This window comes from Lissotriton vulgaris, chromosome 5 (genome assembly GCF_964263255.1).
Source record: "Lissotriton vulgaris chromosome 5, aLisVul1.2, whole genome shotgun sequence".
NCBI classification, from domain to species: domain Eukaryota; kingdom Metazoa; phylum Chordata; class Amphibia; order Caudata; family Salamandridae; genus Lissotriton; species Lissotriton vulgaris.
The window spans coordinates 830,367,531-830,393,486 of NC_141693.1; the positions used below are offsets into that span (position 1 = coordinate 830,367,531).

General features: G+C 44.3%; 1 protein-coding gene across 1 annotated transcript in view; it reads right to left on the reverse strand.

The window, feature by feature from the left end:
- The window catches only part of TM9SF3 (transmembrane 9 superfamily member 3), a 284,713-nt gene that overhangs the window by 234,129 nt on the left and 24,628 nt on the right, over positions 1–25,956 (reverse strand). Inside the window, exon 2 of the mRNA XM_086922322.1 lies at positions 2,197–2,392. Coding sequence (XP_086778448.1) covers positions 2,197–2,392 — 196 coding nt within the window. The remainder of the gene's footprint in view (positions 1–2,196; positions 2,393–25,956) is intronic.

Here is a 25,956-nt window from a genome sequence, read left to right on the forward strand (position 1 = left end):
TTTAAGCGAAAAATAAAGTTAGTATGCTTCATCCTCCTATGTACACTGACCACCCCTTGTGATTTATTTGTATCCAACGATTAGTTTTTCTCTGGGGAAATCGTTTTTTTCTCAATGTCATTGCAGCAACCTCTCTGTGTTTTCCCAAATATCCCTCAGTGAAAAACTCTCCTTTTGCCCAAAATCTTCCGCACTTTTCGGTTTGCTTCCAGACCCAATGGCAGAAATAAAAATCTGAAGATGGCAACCACGCCAAGGGGATTCCGAAGCGGGCATCTGCTATCACAGAAAGAAGACTAAGCTCCAAATGGTTGCCTTGACCCAGAGGGGAAGAAGAAGAAAAGAGACTAACAAGATAAGTCTTGACACCACCTTTAACATTGCACAGCATATGACTCCAGAAAATATTAATTCGGCAAAATAATGTTTTTACTGTTTATGGGAACTTCCTTGTTTCCAGATGATATAAAACATCTGGGGTCCATTGCTGATACAAAACCATGGCACCCTGTTCATTGTTTGATGTTGCTTTATCATAGGTTGCTATAAATGTTTTTATTGGTTTCTGTCTTGGATTGCATCCCGCAGCAGTTAACCAGGCAGCATTATTGCATCAATTTTTCATAATCGTATGGCTGTGTTATTGTCTGTTTTGAATCGGACTCTAGTCCCCTGAGAGAAAACCTAGTGGTCCAGGGGACGTCACAAACAGCATGTTATAGTCCAAAATTCAGATGTCTTCCAATGGACTCGGAGCATCTGCGACAGGTGGCTGGCATTGGTGCTAAGAGGCTATGCTCACTGAATTTAACAAATTATTATGATCTTTGTGGTGGTATAACCGAAAACTGCAACAGGCAAAGATTATTTCATAGACACAGACTTTCCATTAAAGTGGCTTTTTATTCACCCAGGATCTTGCCTTACAAACACCAATATCAAAATTTCCTGCAGACGACTAGTGTGTGAGCAGCTCAAAGTGTCATGGGTTTCTTTGATCTAAAAATGCTTTGTTACAATTTTATGACGGGATGCTCTAATGACTTTAAAATGGAAGCAGACATATCTCTACCTACGTAAACCATAACAGCCATAGGTTTAATGCAACAAAGTCTCACCAATGCTGCATATGTTTTCACTCAACCATCAGCTTCAAGTATAACATAACAAGGTTATTTGTACAGCACGTGTTCTCATTGAAGGGTATCTAGATGCTGAAATACAGGTTTGCGGTCACCCAACTCAATGGTTCAAATGGTTAAATTGAAAATGGAACTGGAAATTTGAAATCCAGCCAGCCAATCTTCTCCAAATATCAGCTCATCACTTTTGAAAACATGCACATTTTCATCTCAAGCACATACTTTCCAATGGTGGTACATTAAAATATTAATTCAACAAAGCAAATGCTTCTAATTCAGTAGGCTGGGCTGTACTCAGGAGTGCTACTTACTGGTAACTGGAGAGCTACCAGTAGCTCACAAACTGCTCGTTGGATAAGCATGTTCTAAATAACCAGTCATAATCAAGACTGTGTGTCTCCACAGAATACACTTTATGGAAGTGAGCTGCTTTGAATTGTAGCATAGTTAATAGTCAAAATTGTAACCATTATTTAAGAGAATTTTAATACAATTAACTGAGGGTCCTATTTCCTTTGTCTAAAGAGATCTTAAGCAGCTTTAAATTGAACAGTATGCCTTTTAAACAGAAGAAAAACACTTTTCTTGTTACACCTCTTGAACACGAAGACCGTACATTCTAGTTCGAAAAAAGATGCTCCTGCTAGGGACGAAAGAACCACCAAAACAGAAAAAGTTTCCATAATGCACTCAAATTAATTTTGTTGGTGTGTGTCAATGTCTATCTGCTGCAAGGTTTGAACATACAGGGTACAAAACATTCAATAAGACTTATGGCGCAAGTTCAAAAAGATCCACTCAGCTATGTTTAGGAAAAACAAGACTAAGACATGTACATTTTTAATTGCAACCAAATACCTTCAAACGGTGGAATGAAATGTCATTAAACTTACAAAATAAGAAGAAAACTATGCTTATCTTGGAAAGCAATGCATACATTTTATATGATATTTTTACAAAATTTCATTTTGTACATTAAAATGTAAAGAAAGTAAATTCATTGGATTAAATATATTCCTAAACAGATCTCAACAACAAAAATCAGAGTTCTTACCTTTAAATTTGATGTCTAGACCACTAAATTCCAATTCAACTCCTTGCAGAGCTTCTCCTAGTGTTTCATGGTAGTGGCTAATACTTTTTTTTTTACCCACACAAAATGGAAGTGAGAAGTATTTATAAGTCTCTTGCCGATTATGATATGGTCCAACTGTATTCATCCATAAGACCACTTCTTCTTTTTCCTGATACTAGAACAGAAATTATAATCCAATTTATACATTTCAGCATGAAAGATAACTTTACTTGTGTAAACTTCTTAATTTGTAAGTAAATCAGTACATGGTACAGGATCATACATTTGGTTTAACTGTGCAACACAAATGCTGCTAACATAACGCTGAGACATGCACACTAAACGTATCAGCAACACCCTCATTTCTCTTATAATTATACAGTCCATTGAAATTGGGGAGGCGACTAGAACTACCATTAATAGCAGTTACAGCTTTCACCAAGCTGAGGTGCAAGCGTAGCCCACCCATATTCCTGTCTTCATGCTCCACTCTAGATTTCTAAGCCATTTTATCCACTCACAGTATAAAGTAAAAGCACTGTTATCTTTGGAAAGGTAGCGGAAACAGCAAACTGGATATTTAGAGGAAACATATGCTAGTGATTGATGTCTAAGCCAGAAAATGACAGTTCTTATTTTTAATTGTGATATCAGACATGTTCAGAGATTCTAGTTTTTACCATTCCAGTTGTTTGGCCCACATAACCTTACCAGCATGAGCATTATACCAAATACACCATATTACTTGTCATGCAGGTTGGAAAATGTTTCACTTTCAGTTTTTGCCCATTGTTGGACGTTGCATTTGCTCTCCTCTAATCACATTAGAACACTGTGCACAGTTTACTCATGTACATATACCTTTAGACTTAATTGTAAAGTATGTTGGATTTAGGGCTTTCTGTATATCTGCTCTTACCACTTCAATAGTATATTCCTGTTCTCGGTGTACAAAAGAACAAGTTACGTACCCTTGGTAATGCTCTTTCTGGTGGATATTAACTGCATATTCCTCACCTTGTGTATCCTGCCAGTCACCAGATTGGATACGCATATTTTTCTCAGCACTGCTTTTATGCTGGTAGGTGCTGTTGTGTGCCTCTGCTTTACCTTCGTTACACCCCGGAAGTGACGGGGGAGCCACATACAAGCATCAATTTAGCAAGCTGCTGTCACTTTCTTTATTGAATCGGTCTGCCTAGTCGGACACAGTGCGTATGAACTGTTCAGATGCAACAGTATGCAGATCGCTAATCTGGAATCTTTTTGTGTGCGGTGCAGAGTTCATTGCACAGAATAAGAAGGTTAGAAGGCAGTGAAGAATCAGCGGTTAGAGTAACCACTAAAATGAGTAACCGAATGTAATTAACTTGCAATTCTAATGGGTACTTCTAACCACAGATTCCTGTCCTCATGAATAGATACCAAAGCAGTACCTGATAAGATGGATGGTCTGAGGATTGGCTTTGTGAACATATAGAATGACATCCATTTCACAGCCTGACCGATGTTCTGAACAGAAACTCAGATTCCAATGCAGTGATATCAGGCTTGGCTCTGGTTGAATGAGCTCTCAGACATTCTGGGGGGCTGCTTCTTGGCCAATGCACAGCAGATGTTTATATAGAAGACTTTCCAACTAGATATGGCCCTCTGCTGCACTGGCATGCCCATTTTCATTTAAGTGAACCCCACAATTGAGCCTCCATCCTATGGTCTTTGCTAAGATTGATGCAAAAGCTCAGAGCTTCTCTGGGATGCAAGCAGTCGACTCTCCTCTTTCGAGGGGTGATGCAGAGCAAAGAATGCTGGGCAGGTGGTAGACCTCCAACATGAATGGCCTGCAAATCCAACAGACTGAGGTGGAAGCTGGGTCCCAGCCAGATACCAGAGTCCTCTGATTTCCACCTCACCCACATGACCTTATCAACTGAGCAGAGAGGGGTCTGTCACCACTGTCAGCTCCTCTGGGTTGAGTAGGGAGAGAGGTCTGCTGCCGACTCAACTGTGGTCGGTAAACCACCACTGCAGGCCCTTTGCAGTCGCGTCCAAATCATGGATGGAATCTGACTGGTTACCTAGGTTCTGAGACCAATGAGACTGCAGAGCCTGGACGTTCCATCACACATAGTAGTCATGGCCTTTTGATATTCCTCTATAAAAAATACGCTGTCCTGAAATTTTCATTTTTGATTTGTGTTTTTTTTTATCATTAGAGAAGTAGTAGTAGTAGAAGAAAGCTTTATTCGATTTTAGAGCAAATATAAAATCATAAAAGCGGCAATCAGTATATACAATTTCATATACATCATAATTACACAATAAAAATAGTATTAAACAAAGTGTGTGAACACACGTACAATAAAGCCTTACATCCATACTATAATTCTAACAGCTAAAAATACAAAGTCAAGCATGTCGATCAACAATGATCTAATTGTTCTATAAAATTACTGTTAGTCTCCAAAGTGGCTCGGATTTTCAGACAGGTTTTTAAATACATGGCTATACATTTGGCATTTGATGCTGTATCTAAGAATTGTAATGCCATAAAGGCAGGACGACATCTTCTCAAACTAAGGGACGATAGGATAGGAATAATCCATCGTTTGCGTGGTACAAGATAATATTTGCAGAACAGTAGTACATGTATATTTGATTGTTCAGAGGTACTATCACAGGGACACTGGATGTTGGGGATTGACCAGTCCTGTCTCCCTGGAAATATAACCAAACAGAAAAACAAATTAAGTCTAAACCGAGTCAACAGATACTTCTCGTAAGTAGTCAAACAGAAAGTAAGATACGGCTGGATGCCCAAGGAGCGTTGGATGGTTAAAATATGGCAGTTTGTGGCTTTTTGGGATTCTTGAGCCAAGCGGATTTCCCCCAGATGAGATAAGCACAGCAATCGTAGGGCCTTGCTAGTAATAGTATTTAAGACTGCCAGGTCTTTGAAATATTTAGAGAGGCCCAGGTCATTTAAGAAGTTATGTACATATAACAGCCATGGAACATTCAACCAATTATCTAAAACCAGACAGTCTTCAATTAATGTACGGGTTAGGTGGCACTGCTCCGTCGTCCAAATGCGATGCCACAATAGTATTGGCTGGATTTTTATGTGATCATCAATGTAGTCCATGCCTAATTCCATGTGACAGGCATAGGTTGGAGAGGACTGGGGAACGGCCAGAAGATATCGGATGAAGATGTTCTCAATCCTTTGTAAATTAGCCACAGGTACATAGCCCCACACCCCAGCGCCATATATAGCTGCGCTATGGCATTTGGGGTAGTATATTTGCAGAAGTTCTTTGGGGGGGCGGCTTACCTATTTTACGGGAGAAGGCAATCAATGCGGAGGAGGCTCTTAAGAATAGGAAATATCTACTATCAGTGGCCGATTTCCAGGAGGAGGTATTATCAAAAAGTATACCTAAATAGGGATAAGTCTTGGTACAATCCAACTTTGCATTATCAATACAAATCGATTTATGCTTAGATCTCTTTTTCCCAAAATGCATGACTAAAGTTTTCTTTATGTTGACCTTTAGGTCTAACGAGGCCATGAATTTGCAGTATGAATTTAATTGGATCTGGAGTTGAACTGGGGTTCGGGCCATAACTACTGCGTCATCCGTATAGAGTAATGCAGGAATCTGGCGACGGGCGATTGTTGGAAGGTCCTGACTCCCTTCTAACATGGCCTTTTCAAGGCCATTTGTATATAGGTTAAATAGAAAAGGAGCCAGGACACACCCTTGTCTGACTCCCTTAGTTACTCCAAACGGATGTGTGAGCTCCCCATTTACCCCAAATCTTACCCTTGCCGAGGCACCTGAGTACAGCTCACGTAAAAAAGATATAATACGGGGGTCCACACCCATTTCCGCCAGGATTGACCACAGCCTAGAGTGTGATACACAGTCAAAGGCTGCGGTCAAATCCACGTATACCCGGTGGAGGTTGCCTTTCTTCGCCTGGAAATATTTTCCAATTAGAAGGGAGAGATTCAAAGCCTGCTCTCCGGTACCCAAACCCTCCTGGAAACCATATTGCAGGTCTGTCATGATGTTATGGTCTTTGGACCAGGCCTGCAATCTCTCCAGGATCAAGCGACCTGCCACTTTTCCAAGGGAGTCCAGAAGGGAGATGGGCCTGTAGCATGTTGGATTATTTCGGTCTCCCTTCGTAAAGATAGGGAGCAGGATGGAAGTAGACCAAGTTTTTATAAGGCCTCCTTTTAACGCGGCTTCGATTACTCTGGTTAGTACCGGTGACCAGAGCTCCTGGGTGTGCTTATAGATGTCCAGTGGCACACCGTCCGGCCCAGGTGCTTTGCCAGATTTTGAGGAAGACAAAGCTTTAATTACTTCCTCGTGACTAAAGGAAAGTTCGATGGGGTAGGGCGATAGATAAGGGTTTTTACAGTATTGTGGATTGTCACCCTCAAAGATCTGAGAAAAGTGGGAAACCCATCCCTCTGCGGGAATCGCTACTTCCACGCTGGGGCCATTTTTCACTATGTTCAGGAAGAGGGAGTTAACCACTTTCCAAAACTGTAAGCTGTCTTTCCTATTACAGCTCTCATGGAGCTTCTCCCAGAGCTCTTTTTTCCTCTCTTTTTTACAATTTTTTTACGCCTTGTTATAGAGTTCTCAACCTGCTAATTTCTATTTGATCCCTCTTTGTTTTATGTAGGGCTAATTTTAGGGCAGATAGGGTTTTGCGACAGTCTGAGTTAAACCATCCTTTTTCTTGTTGGGCATTCTGTTTTTGTTTACGGAGGAGCTCCTTACTGATCACTTTAGTTATGGCAATGAAATTATTCAAAGTTTCCTCAGCGGTGGAAAAGGGATTTAGACATACTTCTAGCATAGGGAGAGATTTAGCAATAACTTTGTGTGATAATGTCTGGATCAACTTTTGCCCATTTCACCGAGTATCCATTACTTTTATTCAGGTTTAGGGCTTTTTGATTCAGCAGGCCCAAATTGTCAATTGGGGAGGATCCAAACGGTGCTCTGATAATCACGCTGTTTGGGAAGTGATCGCTGCTCGCGTCATCTCCTGTACAGAATGATTGCAGATCATCCCTCATGTGGTTCGAAGTCAAAATGAAATCAATTATGGTGCTGCATCCCCTGCCATGGAAAGTAGGTGAGACATTGATAGGTGGTACAACCAACTCATTGGCAAAACCCAGTCCTAACGTAAAAAGTTTCTCATTTAAAGCATTCCCAACATTTGAATGAGCAAAGTGAGATAAAGGGCTCCCCTCCTCATCCACAATACCACATTTAGAGTTGGAGTGTTCACTACATAAGGGAGTATTAAAGTCACCACCCCAGATTAACTTAATTGGGTGAGAAAGACTATGTTCCCGCTGCTGCTCTACTGTGGCAGTTATCTTATTGACAGTTTTCACCAATTCTGGGGGTAACATATTGTTATAAAAGTTTATCAGTAGGTACGTGGGTCCCCGATCCGCTGACAATTTAACTATTTGATAGTTCTCTTCAGATGCTATTACTGTGATTTTCTTAAGTAGAAGGGTGTTAGCTACATAAACCGATAAGCCGCCCTTCGGTCTGCCTGAAGAAGAAGGACAGGCACTCGAGAAATACAGTCTGTAACCCTGTAGTTGGATTTCGGTTTCAGACCATGTTTCCTGACAGCATACTACAGTATGATTTCTGACTATTTCTAGCCAATTAGGTTGCTAAATTTTAGTCCGCAGACCTGTGACATTCTAGAATATAATTGAAAGGGTCAGGGTGCTCAGCTTTGGGACCTTAGTAGAGTTTTGCCGCTTTGTGATCTGGAGTTCAGCTGGCTTTTGAGGCGACGAAGGGGCGTTATGTTGTAAGATATGGAGTCCTTCGGAATGAAAACCGGCATCATTTATGTTATATGGGGGATCAGTTTTACATAGAGTGTTAACATTAAGATCTTCAGAGGGAGGGACCATCACCGCAGTCTGCCCTTGAGATGGCATGAGGGGGACCCGGACTTTACCGCTGGGCTCGGCCGTCAAGGCACAGTTATCCAAAACTTTGTTTAAGGGGTCCATTTTAACAGTAGACACGTTACGATAGGCCTACTTCAAATTGCATTTTACCGCCGTGATCGGCTTACCCTGAAAATGTGAGTTGTAACTGTTTAATAAAGCTGGGGTGATATGTAGTCACTCGTTATAATCTAGGCCTGAAAGGGTGTCATAGCGGTTCTGGGTGGGAATCATAAAGCGTCTCACAGACGGAGGGTGGTTATATCTCCCTTCCCATGTGTGAGAGCCAGTTCATGGCAGGGAATAATGACCCCAACGAGTCCTGACCGGATCAGCAAAATGCTGAGGGATGGATCGATGACAATTTGCCTGATAAGGATAAAAAGGCCTAGATGAAACTGCCTGCTGATACGGTAGAAATCTGGAATGCTCCGTAGATATATCAGAATATGGTCTATTGTGGGGAGTTACCTCGTCAAATATAGATCTTATTTCATCTGCCTGAAATTTAGTCAAATGCTTAGTATTAGTCGGAAAGACCAGGTTTTTAGGATAGAAAAACATAAGGTCTCGGGCTGTGATTTCGTTTGTACCATTTGGGGAAGACCAATCAAGAATTTAATTTAATTTAATTTAATAACGATTTCTAGAGCGCCTGGTGACCCAAGGGCATCCCCGCGCTATAAGATTTGTGATCCTGTTGAGGGGGAGGAGAGGGAGGGGAGACAGTCAAGGGGACTTCATTTAGGAAACAGATGAGTTTTTAGTTTCTTGCGGAATGCTAGGTAGTTAGGTTCAAGTCTGAGGGAGCGGGGAAGAGCGTTCCATCCCGTAGCTGCTTGAACGGAGAATTGTCGTCCTCCTGTGCGGGTTCTTTCGAATCTAGGAATGCTAGCTAGGTTCTCATTCTGGGATCGTAGGGATCTGGTAGCTGTGTAGGGGGTGATCATTTTGCTGAGGATCGCCGGGCCAGGTCCGTTGATCAGCTTATGTGTCGTACACATCGCTTTGAATTGCACCCTTTGGCGCACAGGGAGCCAGTGCAGAGCTTTGAGGGCCGGCTTGGCGGACATTCTGGAGGGGATGTTAGTGAGCAGGCGTGCCGTCGCATTTTGTGTCCGCTGGAGTTTCGTTAGGGTGGCCTCAGGGGCTCCCAGATAAACCAGATTGCTGTAGTCCAGGCGGGACAGTACTAGTCCCTGAATGAGTAGTTTCCTAGAAGTAGGTGGCAGTAAGGGCAGGATCTTGCGGGTCGTGCGCATGAGCCCGAAGCAGGTGCCCGAGGTTTTGGTTGCTTGTGTTTTCATAGTAAGCTCTGGTTCGAGCCACACACCGAGTGTCTTAATTTCACGTTTCGGGGGGGGGATTTCCCCGAACACATCGGGCCAGAGTGCTGGAGGGATGGTCGTCCATTGTTTTCCTAGGAGCATCACCTCCGTCTTTGACCCATTTAGTTTTAATGATGAATTATTCATCCAGTTGTGAATTCCTGTAAGGCAGTTGGTCAGGTTTTCTGGATGGTCGATCAACTGGGACAGGGAGACGACCAACTGAGTATCGTCAGCATAGCTTACCATTTTTATGTTAAATGGTGTTACCACGTCCTCAAGAGGGGCCATGTAGACATTAAAAAGCGTCGGACTCAGGGAGGAGCCCTGAGGGACGCCGCTTGTGAGTGGGAGAGTGAATGAGTGATGATTGTCGTCCCACACTTGGAAAGTGCGCCCTGTAAGGAAGGATTCAATCCAGTTGATTGCTGTCCCGGTAAGTCCTGCATCCGCCAGTCTATGCAGAAGGACACGGTGGTTGACTGCCCTAGGATCGCTAAAGTTTATTATAACAATGTCCCCCGAGATATTTTTTGTGCTAGGACCTAGCCAAGGGAGACGCCTCACATGTAAGATTTCGCCGTTAACATGTGGGGGGAAGTGATCGATTTTTCCTTAGCCAAAAAATTACCTTATTCTTTAATTGGTTATAGTTTTCATTAATGTTCTTTTTGCCATCTAGACCTTCCTCCAAGGGCGGGACTCCAGTAAGCACCACCACTAATGGTAGTGCTTCTGGAGGTAGCTCTACGTTTGGCCTCTTAGGGATGGTAGACCTTACAGGAGCTTCACGGACGGTGACTTTATCAGCACTAATTTGAGAGTTTTGCTTACCCTTTTGTACTCCTGCGCTAGCGCTGTTTTTATCTGTTGTGAGTGGTACTTTGCTTAGTGTTAGGTTTTGAACTTCCAAAGTAGGGGTCTTTACAGTTGTAGTAGCTGATAGGTCTATAATATTTGACGGAGCCTCCTTCGCAGTCAGTGCTACTGGAGGAGGATCGGGAGTCCTCGTTCCTCCCTTAATGTCGGTTAATGTTCTTTTCAGGTTCCCCAGTTGTTGGCCTATTTTTTGTAATCTCTCTACCAGGGGTAATATGAACGATCTGATTAGTTTTTCGATGTTTCCCATTAAGATGGTGCCTAATTGTTGAGTATTGGGAGGGGTAGTTCGGAGGGCAGGACAGGTGGCACTGGTATAGGGGAAGCAGGATTCTTTGATTTAGTACAATCTATATGATTTGATTTATAGATTCGGGGTCTATTTCCTCCTTTCCTTCTTTTTTTGAAGGGAGGTCCTTTGTGCCTGGGATTTGACGGGACTTGTATATCACTGTTGGCAGTGTTGACCTCCGGAGGTGGTGATACTAACGAACCCCCAGCCGCTTGTGTCATAAGTTCTGGGGAAAACAAAAGATCTATAAGGAGGTCGTTGGTTGTAACTATTGGTGAGAGAGAGTTTTGTAGGAGTAGTGGGATACCGTTACTATTAGTGGGAGAAACTTTATTACCAACACTTTCACAATCAGTAGAGGGTAGTGGAGACAGGGCCTGTTGTAAAGGGCCCAATGAGGACCGCTTATTCTTTATTAGTTCGATTGAAAGACGTCTTCCGGCCTCTGAGGACCTCAGAGGACCCGCCTTTTGCCCGGGCTTCGTCCCCCGTGCGCCCGTCCCTGTTGTCTCAAATAGGTCAGAGAAGTGGGGGGGGCGCGAAGAGGACCAGCTGTGGCGAGTTGGAATCCCCACAGCCCGCTGGTCCTCGCAGTCCCGCAGGGTCAGATAAGGATCTTGGTCACTGCCACAAAGTTCTTCCACGAGTGGCACCCGCGGAGCGGGTGCCACGAGAAGTTGGCTCACAGTCCCGGGAGCAGTTTACACAGTCCAGCAGCAGCCCGCACAGAGTTCAGGAGCACCACACGCTCTCTCGATGCAGGGAATCCACAGGTAGGAAATCGGCTCACTCCTTTCAACGCGGTGTGAGGTGGGGGCGGGAAGAGGACCAGCTGTGGCGAGTTGGAATCCGCACAGCCCGCTGGTCCTCGCAGTCCCGCAGGGTCAGATAAGGATCTTGGTCACTGCCACAGAGTTCTTCCACGAGCGGCACCCGCGGAGCGGGTGCCACGAGAAGTTGGCTCACAGTCCCGGGAGCAGTTTGCACAGTCCAGCAGCTGCCCGCACAGAGTTCAGGAGCACCACACGCTCTCTTGATGTAGAGAAGTAATTTAGCTTGGGTAGACATTGCTAATCCAAGCCAGATTTTTTGGGACGATATTTTTGAATACAGCAGATGAGTTGAAGTGATGATGAAATATTTCAGAAAACATGAGCCCTATATACTTCTGGTGGCTCTATAATGCTGTGTTTAAGCCATCATATTATTCATTTATTTTAATATTGTTTTTGTTTCAGGTATTCCCTTGATTCAAATTCGTATACATGAGCGAAGCAGGTGGTGGCAGAGGATCTTTGCCTTCCGACAGTGTGTTGCTAACTACAAAATCTGAGGACTCCAACAACAACAAAATTTGTCATATGCCAAGCTAATCCAAAAGAAAAGCTACCATCAACTGTGGTTGGAAAAAAGAGTTTGAGATGCTGCAGAAACACGGCAAGACGAAGTTCACACAAGATTGAAACTGATAAATGAAAATGATCAAATATTTTATTATTGTAACAAGAAATACTAGAAGTCGTACACAATGGAAAAAATCCTTGAAAAAATGTGTAAAAAATAGAAGAAACAAATGAATCACAACAAGAATCAAGTCTTCTGAGAAATTCTGAAAAGGTATTGATCCATAATAATGAAATTAAGATTTCTCTGGTTAGAATGTACAATGACCGAAATTATTTTTGTCAGTCTAACAAACAGAATAAACCACATATTGTGTTTTCAGCTGATTTGGCCCCTTGAAGATATAGGCGAAGAAGTGGAAGACAATTGCATAAACTAACTGAGATATGGGTCCTGGTATTTGGAGAGAGTGAAGAAGCTAGGGTGGAAAAATCCTATCTCTACTGAAAATTAATCCAAAGACATTTTGTGGTGAAAGAGAGGGAAGGTTCAATGCTGTGGCTCCAGATATGATGCCAAAACAGACTATCCAGAGATAGTTGGTCAGACATGTAAAAGTGAATGTGTTAGGGGTGTGGCCAAGTTGGCGGCCAAGTAGGACATGTGCTTCGGCATCGGCATCTTCAGCTCTGTCGCGGCCTCTTCCGCTGACCCTATAACGTATAGCAGAGGGGTAAAAGTTGATGGAGCATCGGGCCAGATGAAGCAGGAGAGGCCTCTGGAGCAAAACGCCACATCATCACAGTATTGAGACGTGGTGAGCGGAGGTGGGGCTGCCCCGCGATTGAGACTCGCGGAGGGGCAAGGGCAGCCATCCCGAGGAGTCCATCGTGGACAGCAGTCGAGTGGCGCTGATAGGTGAGGCCTAGCCAGTCGAGGGGCCTAGCGTGGAAGTGTGGCAGGCGACCCAGGAGGGTAGGCAGGGGCCCATGTGAGCGCTCTCGATCCCCGCCCAATCCAGAGAGGAGAGGAAGGCCTACGTGAGGCTAGCGGAAGGAGGGCAGTTGGCCCATAGACAATAGTGAACCAGAGTTGAGCCTGAATTCAATATTACAAGCATCTCCGGGCAGTGGTCGGGAGAGAGCCCAGTGTGACTGACCGAGGTGAGGTAGTAAGACTACTTGAATTGCATGGGGGGAAGCAGCCCCCGGTGTGGGGTCCCAATGGCGTGCAAAAGCGAGTCCCAGAGTATTCAAGGGCTTGGGCGGAGGGGAGCACGCAATGGAGCCTCAAGTCTTTGGAGTCTGGAGAGGCAGGCCACTGTCCCACGAGAGCAGGACGGCGGAAGGCGCCGAGAGCAGGCAAGTGAACGCTGCTGGACCGGAGAGTTGTGGGTTCCTTTAGAGGGTCCCCATGCTCTCATCAACCAGTTGAGTTGGGACTTACTACTCTAGGGCACTGAAGAGGGAGCGGTCGACACGTGGCCGGTGGGGGCCCTGGCTGCGATGCTGGGGAGGTCTGAGCCGTGAAATACGCTTGGAAGACCAGCACTCTAATAGGGGAACAGACCGTGTTTGACGGGCCTGAGTGGAGAGCACGCAGGGTGCTTTGACTCCTGCTCAGGGAGCCTGGGCCTGTAAGGGTGATGGCACTGGCAAGGGCCAAGAAAGAAGCTCAATCAAAGACATTCTGATGAAGTCGCTGGGCCACTTCACCTGCTGGGGAAGAGCTGGAGGCCTTATCACACGACCTTACCTGGAGTTATTATTCTCAGCTCTGAGAGACTACATCCTAGCAGTCAAGAGAGAGCTAACAAGCGAGCTGCAAGTGGTTTGAAAGGAGGTCACAGATATTGGCGACAGCGTGGCTGTCCAGGTGGACCACCCAGGATGAAGAGATTGAACAATTGCAACAGGACATCATCAGATTGTCGGACCAGCAAACAGACTTGCCAGCCCACGCAGAAGATTTGAAAAACCGCCCCCGGCGAAATATTATACGAATACGAACCCTGCGGGATGACATAATAGCCTACGTGGCTGCCCTGTTCGCTCACATCCTGGTCGACACACCGGCGGCGGAGATCCTACTACACAAGACCCACAGGGCAGGTAAATAGGGCCTTGGATTTGCCCACTCGCTGGACATTCTGACTTGTGTCTACAGTGTCTCCCTAAATGAATGGAGCCTAAGGGCGGGCCGGGTGTCACCGGCCCTCACATTTCAAGATCAGACTCTGCATCTATATCAAGACCTTGCGGCCTCTACCCTCCAGAAGAGGAGGCAGTTAAGACCAGTCATGACCTTCCTGCAGGATATGGAGTCCTACTCCTGGGGCACCCTATCCGAATAATCTTCTGCTGGCAAGACCAACTGTATCAATTTCATTGCTTGGCAGCAGCATGCGAGTTGCTACAGATCGATGTGCAGGAGGAAGGGGAGGAGAAACTGAGGGTGCAGGTGTATTTTGCCCTTGGGACAAGTAGGCTCAACCCCCTGCAGCACAAATCCTTTGGCTGCCAGTTTGCAGTATCACATTATGGATCAAAGAAGGGCACGGTCTGTGTTAAGGTAATATTTTTGTCCATATGTCAATGCTGTTTAAACTTGTATTTATTGTTCATTAATTCACAGACTTTATTATTAGGGTGAGCGCTAAAAGTAAATGTTGTAAGCTCTGACTGCACTACCGACAGTGGACCCAGTCAAAAGAATGTGTACACACGTTTTCGAAGTTTAGTAATATGAGGCTATGCATAATGTTCTCAGAATGCGCTCTGATTTGAAGCAAATGTATGCAGAAGCTTCAAATCAAGAATGACGATTCTTTGCTTTAAAAAACAAAATGTCATTAAAAATGAAAGCAGGAAAAAAACATTTCGTTAAACTACTGTAAAATTTCAGGTACCACTTCTTTGCAGCATCATTTAGTAACGTGTTGATGCATGCTAGTATTTCCTCAAAAATATTCATAATATAAAATTAGTGTAACCAGTTTCAATAGGATTATGGGAAACAAAAATAAACAATCTTTGGCAAAGCAAGTACGTTTGAAATTAGTAGTCCACTTTTTAGTATTGTGAATGTGTGACAAGGTAATTTTGGTAAGCCTTTTGTAAAACCTTTTGAGTGTGGGTTCTGCCGGGCTTTTACAATTATAACAAATCTTGGCAAATGCAAAAATAGTTTTTGGTCTAAAAGCACACACTGTCACAGTAGGCACTGTTTGGTTTAGTTTATTAAATTGGCACAGTTAATTAAATCCATTACAATAAAATGTCTTTGTAGCTCTGTTCCCACATTAAAAGCAAAGAGAAGCAAACCATCAAATTTCAATTCATACGCATATTACTGACGAGGCAGTATAATAGTTACTGTTGTAATCACGTGACAAGCTTCTAAAACCAAGGATAAAATGATTTGGTGCAGAGACACTAGGGCAAAGTGCAAAAATAGTATGTGATAAGTTTTTGGGGAGGAGCAGCTGGTAGGGCGGGGGCAGGAGGGGGAGAAAGCAGATTGTCCAAGAGTCTCACATGTTTCCCGGACCTTGAAAGTCTGGGGAAGTAAAGCAGAGATCAGATGCCTCCCAACATGTGCTGATGCCCCTTTTTTAGATATAAGGGTTTTAAGAGAAGTCTTCTGAGAGCGTCGAGGGCAGGACAACAGCACAGAAGAAGCAGCCATGATTCAGACCTATACTTGCACAGTCTGCAAGCCCCCTCCTCACTAATTGGAGCCCATCGGATGAATGCAGTGGAGCGTTGACCTAGGAGACGTATAAACATATTTTGCGGGTCACTCGTTCAGACTATCGAGAAGGCAAGGTTGTGGTAGCCCAGGGAGGTATGAGTCGTTCAAGGGGAGCAGAATAGTTGATGTTTTTAGGACCCGAATGTCCATCTGGTAGGAAATTTGTCTAACCTGCTTGTTAATGACCCTTTTCCAGGCTGTGTATGGAATAGAGTCTGCATTTAGTGATGTTTCGTCAAGATGTAGCGTTCTTATGGCATTTACAAACTGACGGTTCCATGGCTTCCCGGGGCTTGCTAGGGTTTCTTTTAACCTGGCTTTAAGGGGGTTATCTGCGGCTTTTAGTGCCCTTATATATTACTTCACGGTGTCAGCCTCACAGAAAATCGATCGTCTTTGAAGGCCCAGCTCCAGTCGTAGTCTAGCCCTCTGGATGTAGTTCGGGAAATGGATTATTTTATAAATGGTAACCTGGGCGTGGTCGTGCAAATCACAGTGGTACCCCAACGCATAGTGTTCCCTAGTGTATGTAGGTGTTTTCACTGTATTAGTGAAGTAGTGTGGCTCACTGGTTAGAGGCGGCAGACCCGAGAGCAGAGGACAGCCCGGGACCAGGGTTCGATTCCCGGCGCGGCAGGTTTCTGGACCAGGGTCAGCGGACTCGATAATTCTCTCGCCTCTGTGCCCACTCTGATCAGCGATCACACTCGGCAACTCTGGGCATTAGCTTGCCTCATCTTCACTAACGGCCCCACCAGACCGCCGGGGATGCCTGGTCTCACCCTGGAGATACCCATTAAGGGACCATCTCTCAGGGAAGCCAGGAAGGGTTTCGCAGCGGTCGAAGCGCCTTGGGACCCTACGGGTAAGTAGTGCGCTATATAAATGCCTATACATTGTATTCTAAGTGTCTTTTAGCATAGCACTGGCTCTAGGCCTGGTTAGCGGTTAAAGAAAAGGGGTAACCCTGTGTCCCTCAGAACCTGGGTAATTAATAGTTAAACAAAGAAGTGGTTCTGTTGGGTAAAACACAATTACTTTTGACACTGCTAGTAAATGCAATCTAGGACGGACACTCTCCTGTACACACTTTCTTCAGAAATTAATACTTAGCAAATAAGTCATAAGATCGAATGGTTTGTAATGTATCTTTTCATCAGAATTAAGTCATTCTATGATGTCATACAGTACATGGGTAGACTGTCAGTATAAGTGGCAAGGTGCAATTGAGTGACAATTGTGTTAGGTGCTCAAAAAGGTGAAAGATATATACAGTGCAAACAATTTCATATATACAGATATATACAAGGGTTTAATTTTTGTTGGTGGCCAGCTACTGATTTTTAGCCAAGGAATCCTTTTCTTTCAGTTGGAATCCTGGTCGTGCTAGACCCCAGGACAATTGTCAACGTATAGACCCTATGGTGCCGCAATCTATGGTCACGGCGGGTCTTTTTCAAGACAGGAGTGGGGGGACAGGAGTGGACGGGGGGTTGGTTTTGTTGATGGTTTCTAGGCCGGGGACCCTCATCCTGAACTTGTACAGCACAATGGCTTGTGTTTCCGAAGTTTGGAAAAACGTTGGTCGAAAACGGCGGTGTAGTTACTCATCAGTCTGCTAAAGAGGAATCCTAACAGGTGTTTAGAGGCCACACCCCTTTTTATACCTCTCTGCAACGCAGCTCTGTGGTGCTTACTGGAGGTACCTAGTGTGCTAGTTTGACCCTAGGGATCCTTAGGATTGAAGGGGACTTAATCTCTCAAATTAGAACGGTGACAGGGCGCGTTTACACAGTGGTGAAGGGAGGGGACGGGGCCTGACGTGATGTGCGCAAACACGCCCTGTGGCGCATTTTAATTTGGGGAAAAAATTCAACTTAAAACCTGAGGGACCGTGGGGGCCAAGTAGTCCACCAGGTGCTTCCAGGAAGCACCACTGAGCTGCGTTGCAGAGAGGTGGTGCATGCTGTTCCCCTTTTTACTTCTCTCTGCTATGCAGCTCTGTGGTGCTTAATGGATGTACTACGAATTCCGATTTACTCACCTGTTATCAGGAGACCTCAGTGCTGCATCTTCGAGCCCAGTACTGATCCTGAAAAATAATTCTAACCATACTTACTAGTAACTTGAATTTCCTTCCATAGGCTAACATTGACTGGTTTCACCTGGAAATTCTTCTAAGTGTGGAGTTTTGGAACTTTAAAATATTCACCTAAAATCATCCGAAAAACGAATTCCGATTTACTCACTTGTTATCAGGAGAGAACCCAGTGCTGCATCTTTTAGCCCAGCACTGACCCTGAAAAATATTTCTAACCGTACTTACCAGTAACTTGTATTTCCTTCCATAGGAATCCATTGTCTGGTTTTCACCAGAAAAGTTTCTAAGTGTATATTTTCACTAACTAAAAATATTCCTTAAAAATCGCTTGTATTACTTAAACGCATTCTTTCAACTGTTTATAGGAGATGCACCAGTGCTGGATCCAGGATCCACCACTGAGTAAGAAAAAGTAATGATAACACTACTTACCTGCTAAGTGAATTTCCTTCCATAGGCTAACATAGAAGAATTTCCAAGTGAAACCAGTCAAAGTGTGGATTTTTGGAACTTTAAAAAATTCCTCTAAAATCATCCGAACTACGAATTCCAATTAACTCACCTGTTTTCAGGAGAGACCTCAGTGCTGCATCTTTTAGCCCACTACTGATCCTGAAAAGAAATTCTAACTGTACTTACAGTAACTTGAATGTTCTTCCATAGGCTAACATTGAGTGGTTTCACTTGGAAATTCTTCTAAGTGTGGAGTTTTGGAACTCTAAAATATTCCTATAAAATCAGACGAACTACGAATTCAGATTTACTCACCTGTTAGCAGGAGAGACCTCAGTGCTGCATCTTTCAGCCCACTACTGATCCTGAAAAGTAATTCTAACCATACTTACAGTAACTTGAATTTCCTTCCATAGGATATCATTGCCTGCTATATAAAATATACATAAATTAAAAATATATAAAATTTAAAAAAAACAAATATTACAATTTGAATATTTTTAAAAACATTTTTTTTCAATTTATATTGAAAATATGTTATGTAATTTAAACCCTTGGGCGCGGCTGAGATTCTGAGCATGTGCGGCCGTTTTAACGAGTGGGCGGATTCATGACGGCCCCCAGCCGTCATCAGCACACGCCCACCGTGATGCATGACGGACGGGGCCGTCATCACCATGCAAGGGGTTACAAAATAAAATATCTAAAAATAAATAGTTTAAAACAATGTAGTAAATCAATGTAAAAAAAATATAACAATTAATACATTTAAAAATTATCATTTACAAAACCTTTGAAATTCACTGAAAAAACCATAGGTTTCACACATGTTTTAGTTAGCTGGACATTTCACTCATACAAAACCATTGAAATTCCTGGTATAGTTAGTTCAGCTAACTATAACTCGCGCGCCCGCAATGCACTGCTCATGACGTCACATATTACATCACTCATGACATGGTCGGTGACATCACTGATGACATCTCAAATGCCATCACTGATGACATTATCCTTGTGAAAGAGTAGCAGACCACCTCTCACCGTAATATAACCTTTGATACACACATTCAAACATAGAAACAAACATTTTTAAAAAAAATGGATACCAATACCATTTACAACAACCTATTCAGTAATTCCAACATCTACATACACATCCACCCATTCACCAACAGTTCTATATAGTCACTCATACATGTACTCACTCATCATATGTACTCATACACCTATACATCCTGTTACACACCGACACTCATCCATAGAGTTACTCACACATACTCGCAAATGCAAATCAAACATCCATGTACTTGCATATACAGCTATACACACACCACTACACTTACTTCTACAGAAACGTACACATACTTGCTCTCAAACAATTACTTATAGAAACACATACTTATTTTTACAGGAACTATTCTAATCTCTCACATATACTCACTAATATACATTAATACTCACATATACTAGTTTAAAACATATGTAGTTACTCAAGGATACTATTGAGACAGTCATTCACTCACTAACACGCCCATACACACACTAATCCACCCATACAGTCCTGCACACATGCTGTCTTCAAAACACATACAGACAGTGAGTCAGTCATTCATGCATCTATGCGCTAAAAAATACCCCCCTCCAAACCATACAGACACTCATACCGATACTCAAAAAACAAACTAATAACCCATATAGACACTCATGTAGCTACTCACCAATCCATGCAGCCACTTATATACAAAGTGAGACACCGATACAGATATTTAAATATTTAAACATGACTCGCTAATACATGTATTCACTAAGATACACTTAATAAGTCAGTTATACAATCAATTTTACAAAAAAAAAACATTTAGACACTTATTTATCCATTTATTCTTCCATCAACCTTTAGATATACATATAAACAAGCATTTACAATGCAACGGTTTCGCCTTTGCAAAAGTTAGGGCTAACATTTTTATTTATGTGTTGGTTTTGAAAACAGATAAATAAATGGCAGTCATTTACAATGCCAATAGCCTAATCTCTCACAAATGCCACACACACACACACACACACACCCACAGAGAGCCCCCCCCCCACACAGAGCCCCCCCACACACACAGAGCCCCCTCACACACACACACTCACACGGAGCCCCCCCACACACCACCACACAGAGCCCTCCCACACCCACACAGAGCCCCCCACACACCCACACAGAGCCCCCCACACACCCACACAGAGCCCCCCCACACACAGCCCCCCACACACTGCGAGCCCCCCTCACACTGCGAGCCCCCCCCACACACCCACACAGAGCCCCCCCACACACTGCGAGCTCCACAAAGCACATATTACTGTAACCATTTGAGGAGATAATAGGTGCAGTAACAGCAAATTTCAGTAAAGTTGACTCGTGGCTTCCAAAAGTAGAGGAATGGCACTCCGATATTTCTTAACCAGCTCCTCCTGTGAACTGAAGAGTTTGTTAGGAGGACTTCCTTTGTGATGGAATTGCTTTCTGAAGTAGTGTGAGATTGCATTCACTGCTTTTGAAGTACTGACTGGGAGGATGTGACCTAACGTTCAGAGCTGCCAACTTTGGAGCTGGAGAACCACGTTCGAGCCTCAGCGTTGTATCAACATCCTGTTGTTTTGGGCACATCACTTAATCTCCATGTGCCTACTAAAAGTAAATGTGTCCTTGTGTAACATAACTGGTACTCATGTAAAGCGCTCCAATACATTCGGGTCGAGTTCGCGCAAAAAAAAGCCCAGCACCCTATTAGTAATGAACCTATACCAAGGAGCAACTGGCCCAGGTGAAATCAGGGCTATCGAGGTTGTGTTTGCCGATACCTCCTGTGAAGTAAGGGTGCCCTTGGAACACGTAGTTCACAATCAAGCCTCTGCTGCTTTTATGCCTCAGAGTGCCTCCACCCTCATGTGAGGTGGGTTAGTTCCTTGTGACGGGATGCCACCCTCACATCTGATATGCTCTTATGCTAGAGAGGTGCATCTCTCGGACACTGGGTCATCGAAGCCTCAAGAGAGGTATGCTTCTCATACACTAGGAACACTATGCCCCCAAGGGTCAGGCAAGCCTGTGGGGGAATCTGATAGTGCCGAAGGGCTGATCTGACATCATAGTGTGAAGCTGGAAAGGAACGGAGCAAGCACTCGCCATGACGTTGTGTTTTCGCTGTAAGCCCCGTCCTTTTCAGACTGGGGGGGGTGTGTTTTTAAAAAAAAACGAACAAAAACACGCCCCTCAATCCAAAAAGGACGGGGCTTACAGTGAAAACACAGCGCGAAGGATACCGGCAGACACCAGGAGAAACACGCGCACACAGGGTCAGGAAGAGGCATTCGTGTGACGACCATCCCCACGGCATTTATTTACTATAATGCACCCGGGAAGCAGGGGGGCGCAACTGCGCTCTTGGGGGCCCCCCCGAGTCGCGTACAGTCAGAAATGCCTCACTCAGGGTGGCCCCCACCTCCGAGCTCACACCAGTCCACAAGCACTGCCGAAAAAATTCTCAGTCAAAGTAAAGACATGCATCCGTGTCGTAGTGTAAGCGGGGGGATTCCTCCGGCTGTTCTTGAGAGTGAAGGCGGGAGCCACGCAGGCGGGGGTGGTGGGGGTGTCCCGCTCCTGGGGGGATTTCTAAATGAAGTGCGTCTCACGTGTGGAGCGCTGACTACTCGACACTGAAGCAGGGCTGGGCAGAAGCGAGAGGGGGTGACGGCGAGTGGGGGTGGGGGCACAGGGGTGGGCGAGGGAGGAGGCCGAGAATACTGCGGTGCAAGAGCAGGACGGCCGCCGCCTCTCCTCACTTCTGCGGGGAGGAGGGGCCGTGACTCGGCACACACTGCGCCCGAGTAATGCCCCCGCCACCTCGTGACCGCTTCCGAGTTACACCCCCAGCTCCCGGCAGAGCAGCAAACACTGAGTCAGGCAAAAAACCCCAGCAGACCTACAGCGCAACGCGGAAATGTACACGTGTAACCCATTTACAACAAATGGTTTTTAGTTCTGGCTTGCGTTACGTGGATTCTCATAGATTACTAATAGGCAAGGGATGTAGCATTGATTACCTCTGAAAACAAGCGGACCACGCCATGAAGGCTACTGCCCGGCCGCCATCTTCGGAGGAATGACAAAAGCACGCCTTGCAGAAAGAAAAAAAAAGCAACCGCCCACCGCCGCAATGACGTTCTACAAGGGGCGGAGAGCGGAAGAAAAAAAAAAAGAAATCGCCAGAACGCCCACGAATCGCCTCGGACAATGACGGACAGATCTCTCTTCCAATGGCTAGCCTCCATTTATGGAGCTAGCCAATGGAAGAGAGAGGCGGGACAAAGCCACATACTGTTCTAACAAAATTTCACCTGCGCAACGCCAGGCGAAACCTAAAAATGGATGATGTCACTGACCATGTCATGAGTGATGTAATATGTGATGTCATCAGCAGTGCAATGCGGGCGCGTGAGATCTAGTTAGCTGAACTAACTATAACATGTATGAAACCTGTTTTTTTTCAGTGATTATATCCATACTAATATAATAGAGTGCCCAAACCTTTGAGGCGGGTAATCTCAGGAACCACAGCACCAATCACAACACCCAATGCAACGTTGGAAAGGGCAGTTGCAGCAGAAGGACATAGGCTATCTATGCAGACGCCCACCATATACATTTAAAAGGTAAAAGAACCGTGCCAGCAAAGTAGTCCCTTGTGGGCGTGTCTGCGTTGTGCTGTGGGCGTGTGCTGGAGGCGTGACAAACGCTGGGGGCGTGTGGTACGTTCCGCCCTTCATGCCGTCTCATATCGTGTGTTAATCCCACCCTGCTCCCTTTAAATACCCCTGCACCCCATAATCATAACCCACCCTTACTCCTTAAAATACCCCAACATCCTTAAACACTAACCCATCTAAACCCTATAAATATACCCTGTATTTAAAACCCAAACCTATCCCTAAACCCTAAAAATACCCCTATACCCGAAATTCCAAACCTAGCCTTGACCCCTATAAATACCCCTGTACCTCTAAACCCAAACCTACCCCTGAACCCTAAAAATACCCCTGTACCCCAAAACCCAAACGTAGCCCTAAACCCTAAAAATACCACTGTACCCCAAAACCCAAACCTACCCCATAACCCTTAAAATACCCCTGTACCACAAAACCCAAACCTAGCCCTGAACCCTAAAAATACCCCTGTACCCCAAAACACAAACCTAGCCCTGAACCCTAAAAATACCTGGGTACCCCAAAACCCAAACTTAGCCCTGAACCCTTAAAATACCCCTGTACCCCAAAACCCAAACATACCACTGAACCCTAAAAATATCCTATACCACAAAACCCAAACCTAGCCCTGAACCCAAAAAATACGCCTGTACCCAAAACCCTTACCTATCCCTAAAACTACCCCTGTGCCCCATAACCCAAAACTATATCCGAACCCTTAAAATACCCAAACACCCCAAAACATATACCGCAGTACCCCAAAACATATACCCCTATACCCATACTTACCTTATCCAAACATTTAAAAAAAATACATGCTATTACCAATCATGCATTCACAACGAATTTCGTTGTAAATGTATGCATGGTAAAAGCATATAAAATGTAAAGCCACGCTTATAATGGCATTGCGGAGTCATGGTACTTTCGTAATGAAAGTATGCGGAGTGATGGTATGCGGAAAGAAAGTTGCGGAATAATGGGTGTTGACCCTCCCCCGGTAGGTACATTGGAGGCACGGCGGCCCATATCTCCAGCAACATACTCATATTTTTTCACCACCCATTTGAAAAATGCACAGGTCTCTCTCATTGATGGCCAGCACCGACATACACTTTTAGACACCTCCCGCCACAAGTTCTAGAATTACGAACTTTAGAGTTCGGGAGCTACGTTCGAATCTCGGCATCAGCTCAACACCCTGTGATTCCAGGCAAATCGCTTTGTCTGCAGGGATCAGAGCTCCCATAAAAAAAAGCAGAAAATCCAGCGCTTTATTGCCCTGTTTTCTCCTGATTCAGCCGAATACAAGATGTTTCACTGCTGTGGCTCCAAAAGTTGCATAAAGAGATGCTCAGAAACACCCAAAACCGCCGAAAAAACGCTCAAGCCGACCAGCAAGAACGGGAGCCGGCATAACGCCAGCTACCTGCCACCATCATCCTCGTGGAGGGAGGAGCCAGGAACAGGGTGCACAGGTGCTACGTGGAGGCGTGGAACTCCACCGTAGCGGTCAGTAGTTGAAATGTCTTGTCAAAGATCAGTAACTGCAGAATCGACATTCTTCTCAATGCTTATGTAGGAGTACATTCGGAAAGGTTTGGAAAACCAACTGACACCCGGTTACGGTTAGATTAAAAGTTGCCAAGGAACAAAAACGTTATCTTTTGGACAGATATCTATCAAATATAAATGGAATCAGTGTACAATTAAGAATCAGAGGGGCAAAATAATTTGTGCTGGAGCATGGCAGACAATGAAAACTATTTGGAAAGTTTTAAGGTTTTAGAACTACCACAGAGAAATGCTCTAGTCTTGTGATTGACAGTCCATGAGATAAACGTCTATCCTCAGGAGGTTGTAGTAGCTTGTACAGACCTATGTAACTGTTCCACATTTAAAATTAACCTGTACAAGGTGGCTTTGAAATGGTGCAGTTATCCTTCTAAAACAGGAGCAGCACATGAAGTTAGTTGGTTGCTACTAGTCAAAATAATTTACGACTTTTGACAATCACCTAGGCTATTGGTGCTGGGCAGATGCAATAGTGTATTTAACAGACAGTTTTTTTACTCAATCAAATGATTGTGTGAAGTGTTCTTTCAACTGTGTCAATATAAGCTTAAACATGGTCTGTTATAGGATGTTAAAACAATGCTTCATAAAATACAATTCTGGATAATTCTGGATAATTTGCCACACAGTAACAGTTTGTATTCAGATAACTAATTCCACAATTTTAACAATTTCAACAAGGTAATCATGAATTTACTATGAAAGGGCAATAAACACATTTTGATTATTACATAACCTTACATTTACCAAAGGGAAGTAAGATAAGATGGTCAACACTTGCAGACAGTGTTCCTACTGTAATGGCTGCCCTTTTCTGGCTCCTTTAAGAGGTAGAATGATGGAGAGTGACTCCAGCCTATCACCCCCATAGCATAGGGATTAGGACTATAGACAGGATCCCTGCCTTTTATATAATAGAGTATTTTCGTGTCCCTTTCCTTAGAGTAGGGCTTATGAGTTTAAGTTAGGAGGTAGATACATGAGTATTAATCATGATTTGCCCATTTGCTAACGTGTTAGGATATTTTCCATGGAGTTACGCATATTGCGGGCCCTGTAGGCCCTAAACGAGACAGACTCCATCTTGCTCTCTGCCTGGTAGCTCGAGAGGCCTTCTAGGTCAAGTGTAATGTTTTAGTTTCAAGCTGTTGTTCGCTTGGAGAGAACCAGCTCGGGCTGGCCCTTATCGAAGGAATGTATTTTTCTCCACTCCGAAGACACAACTTCAGGCCGGCCGGCTGGGAACGTG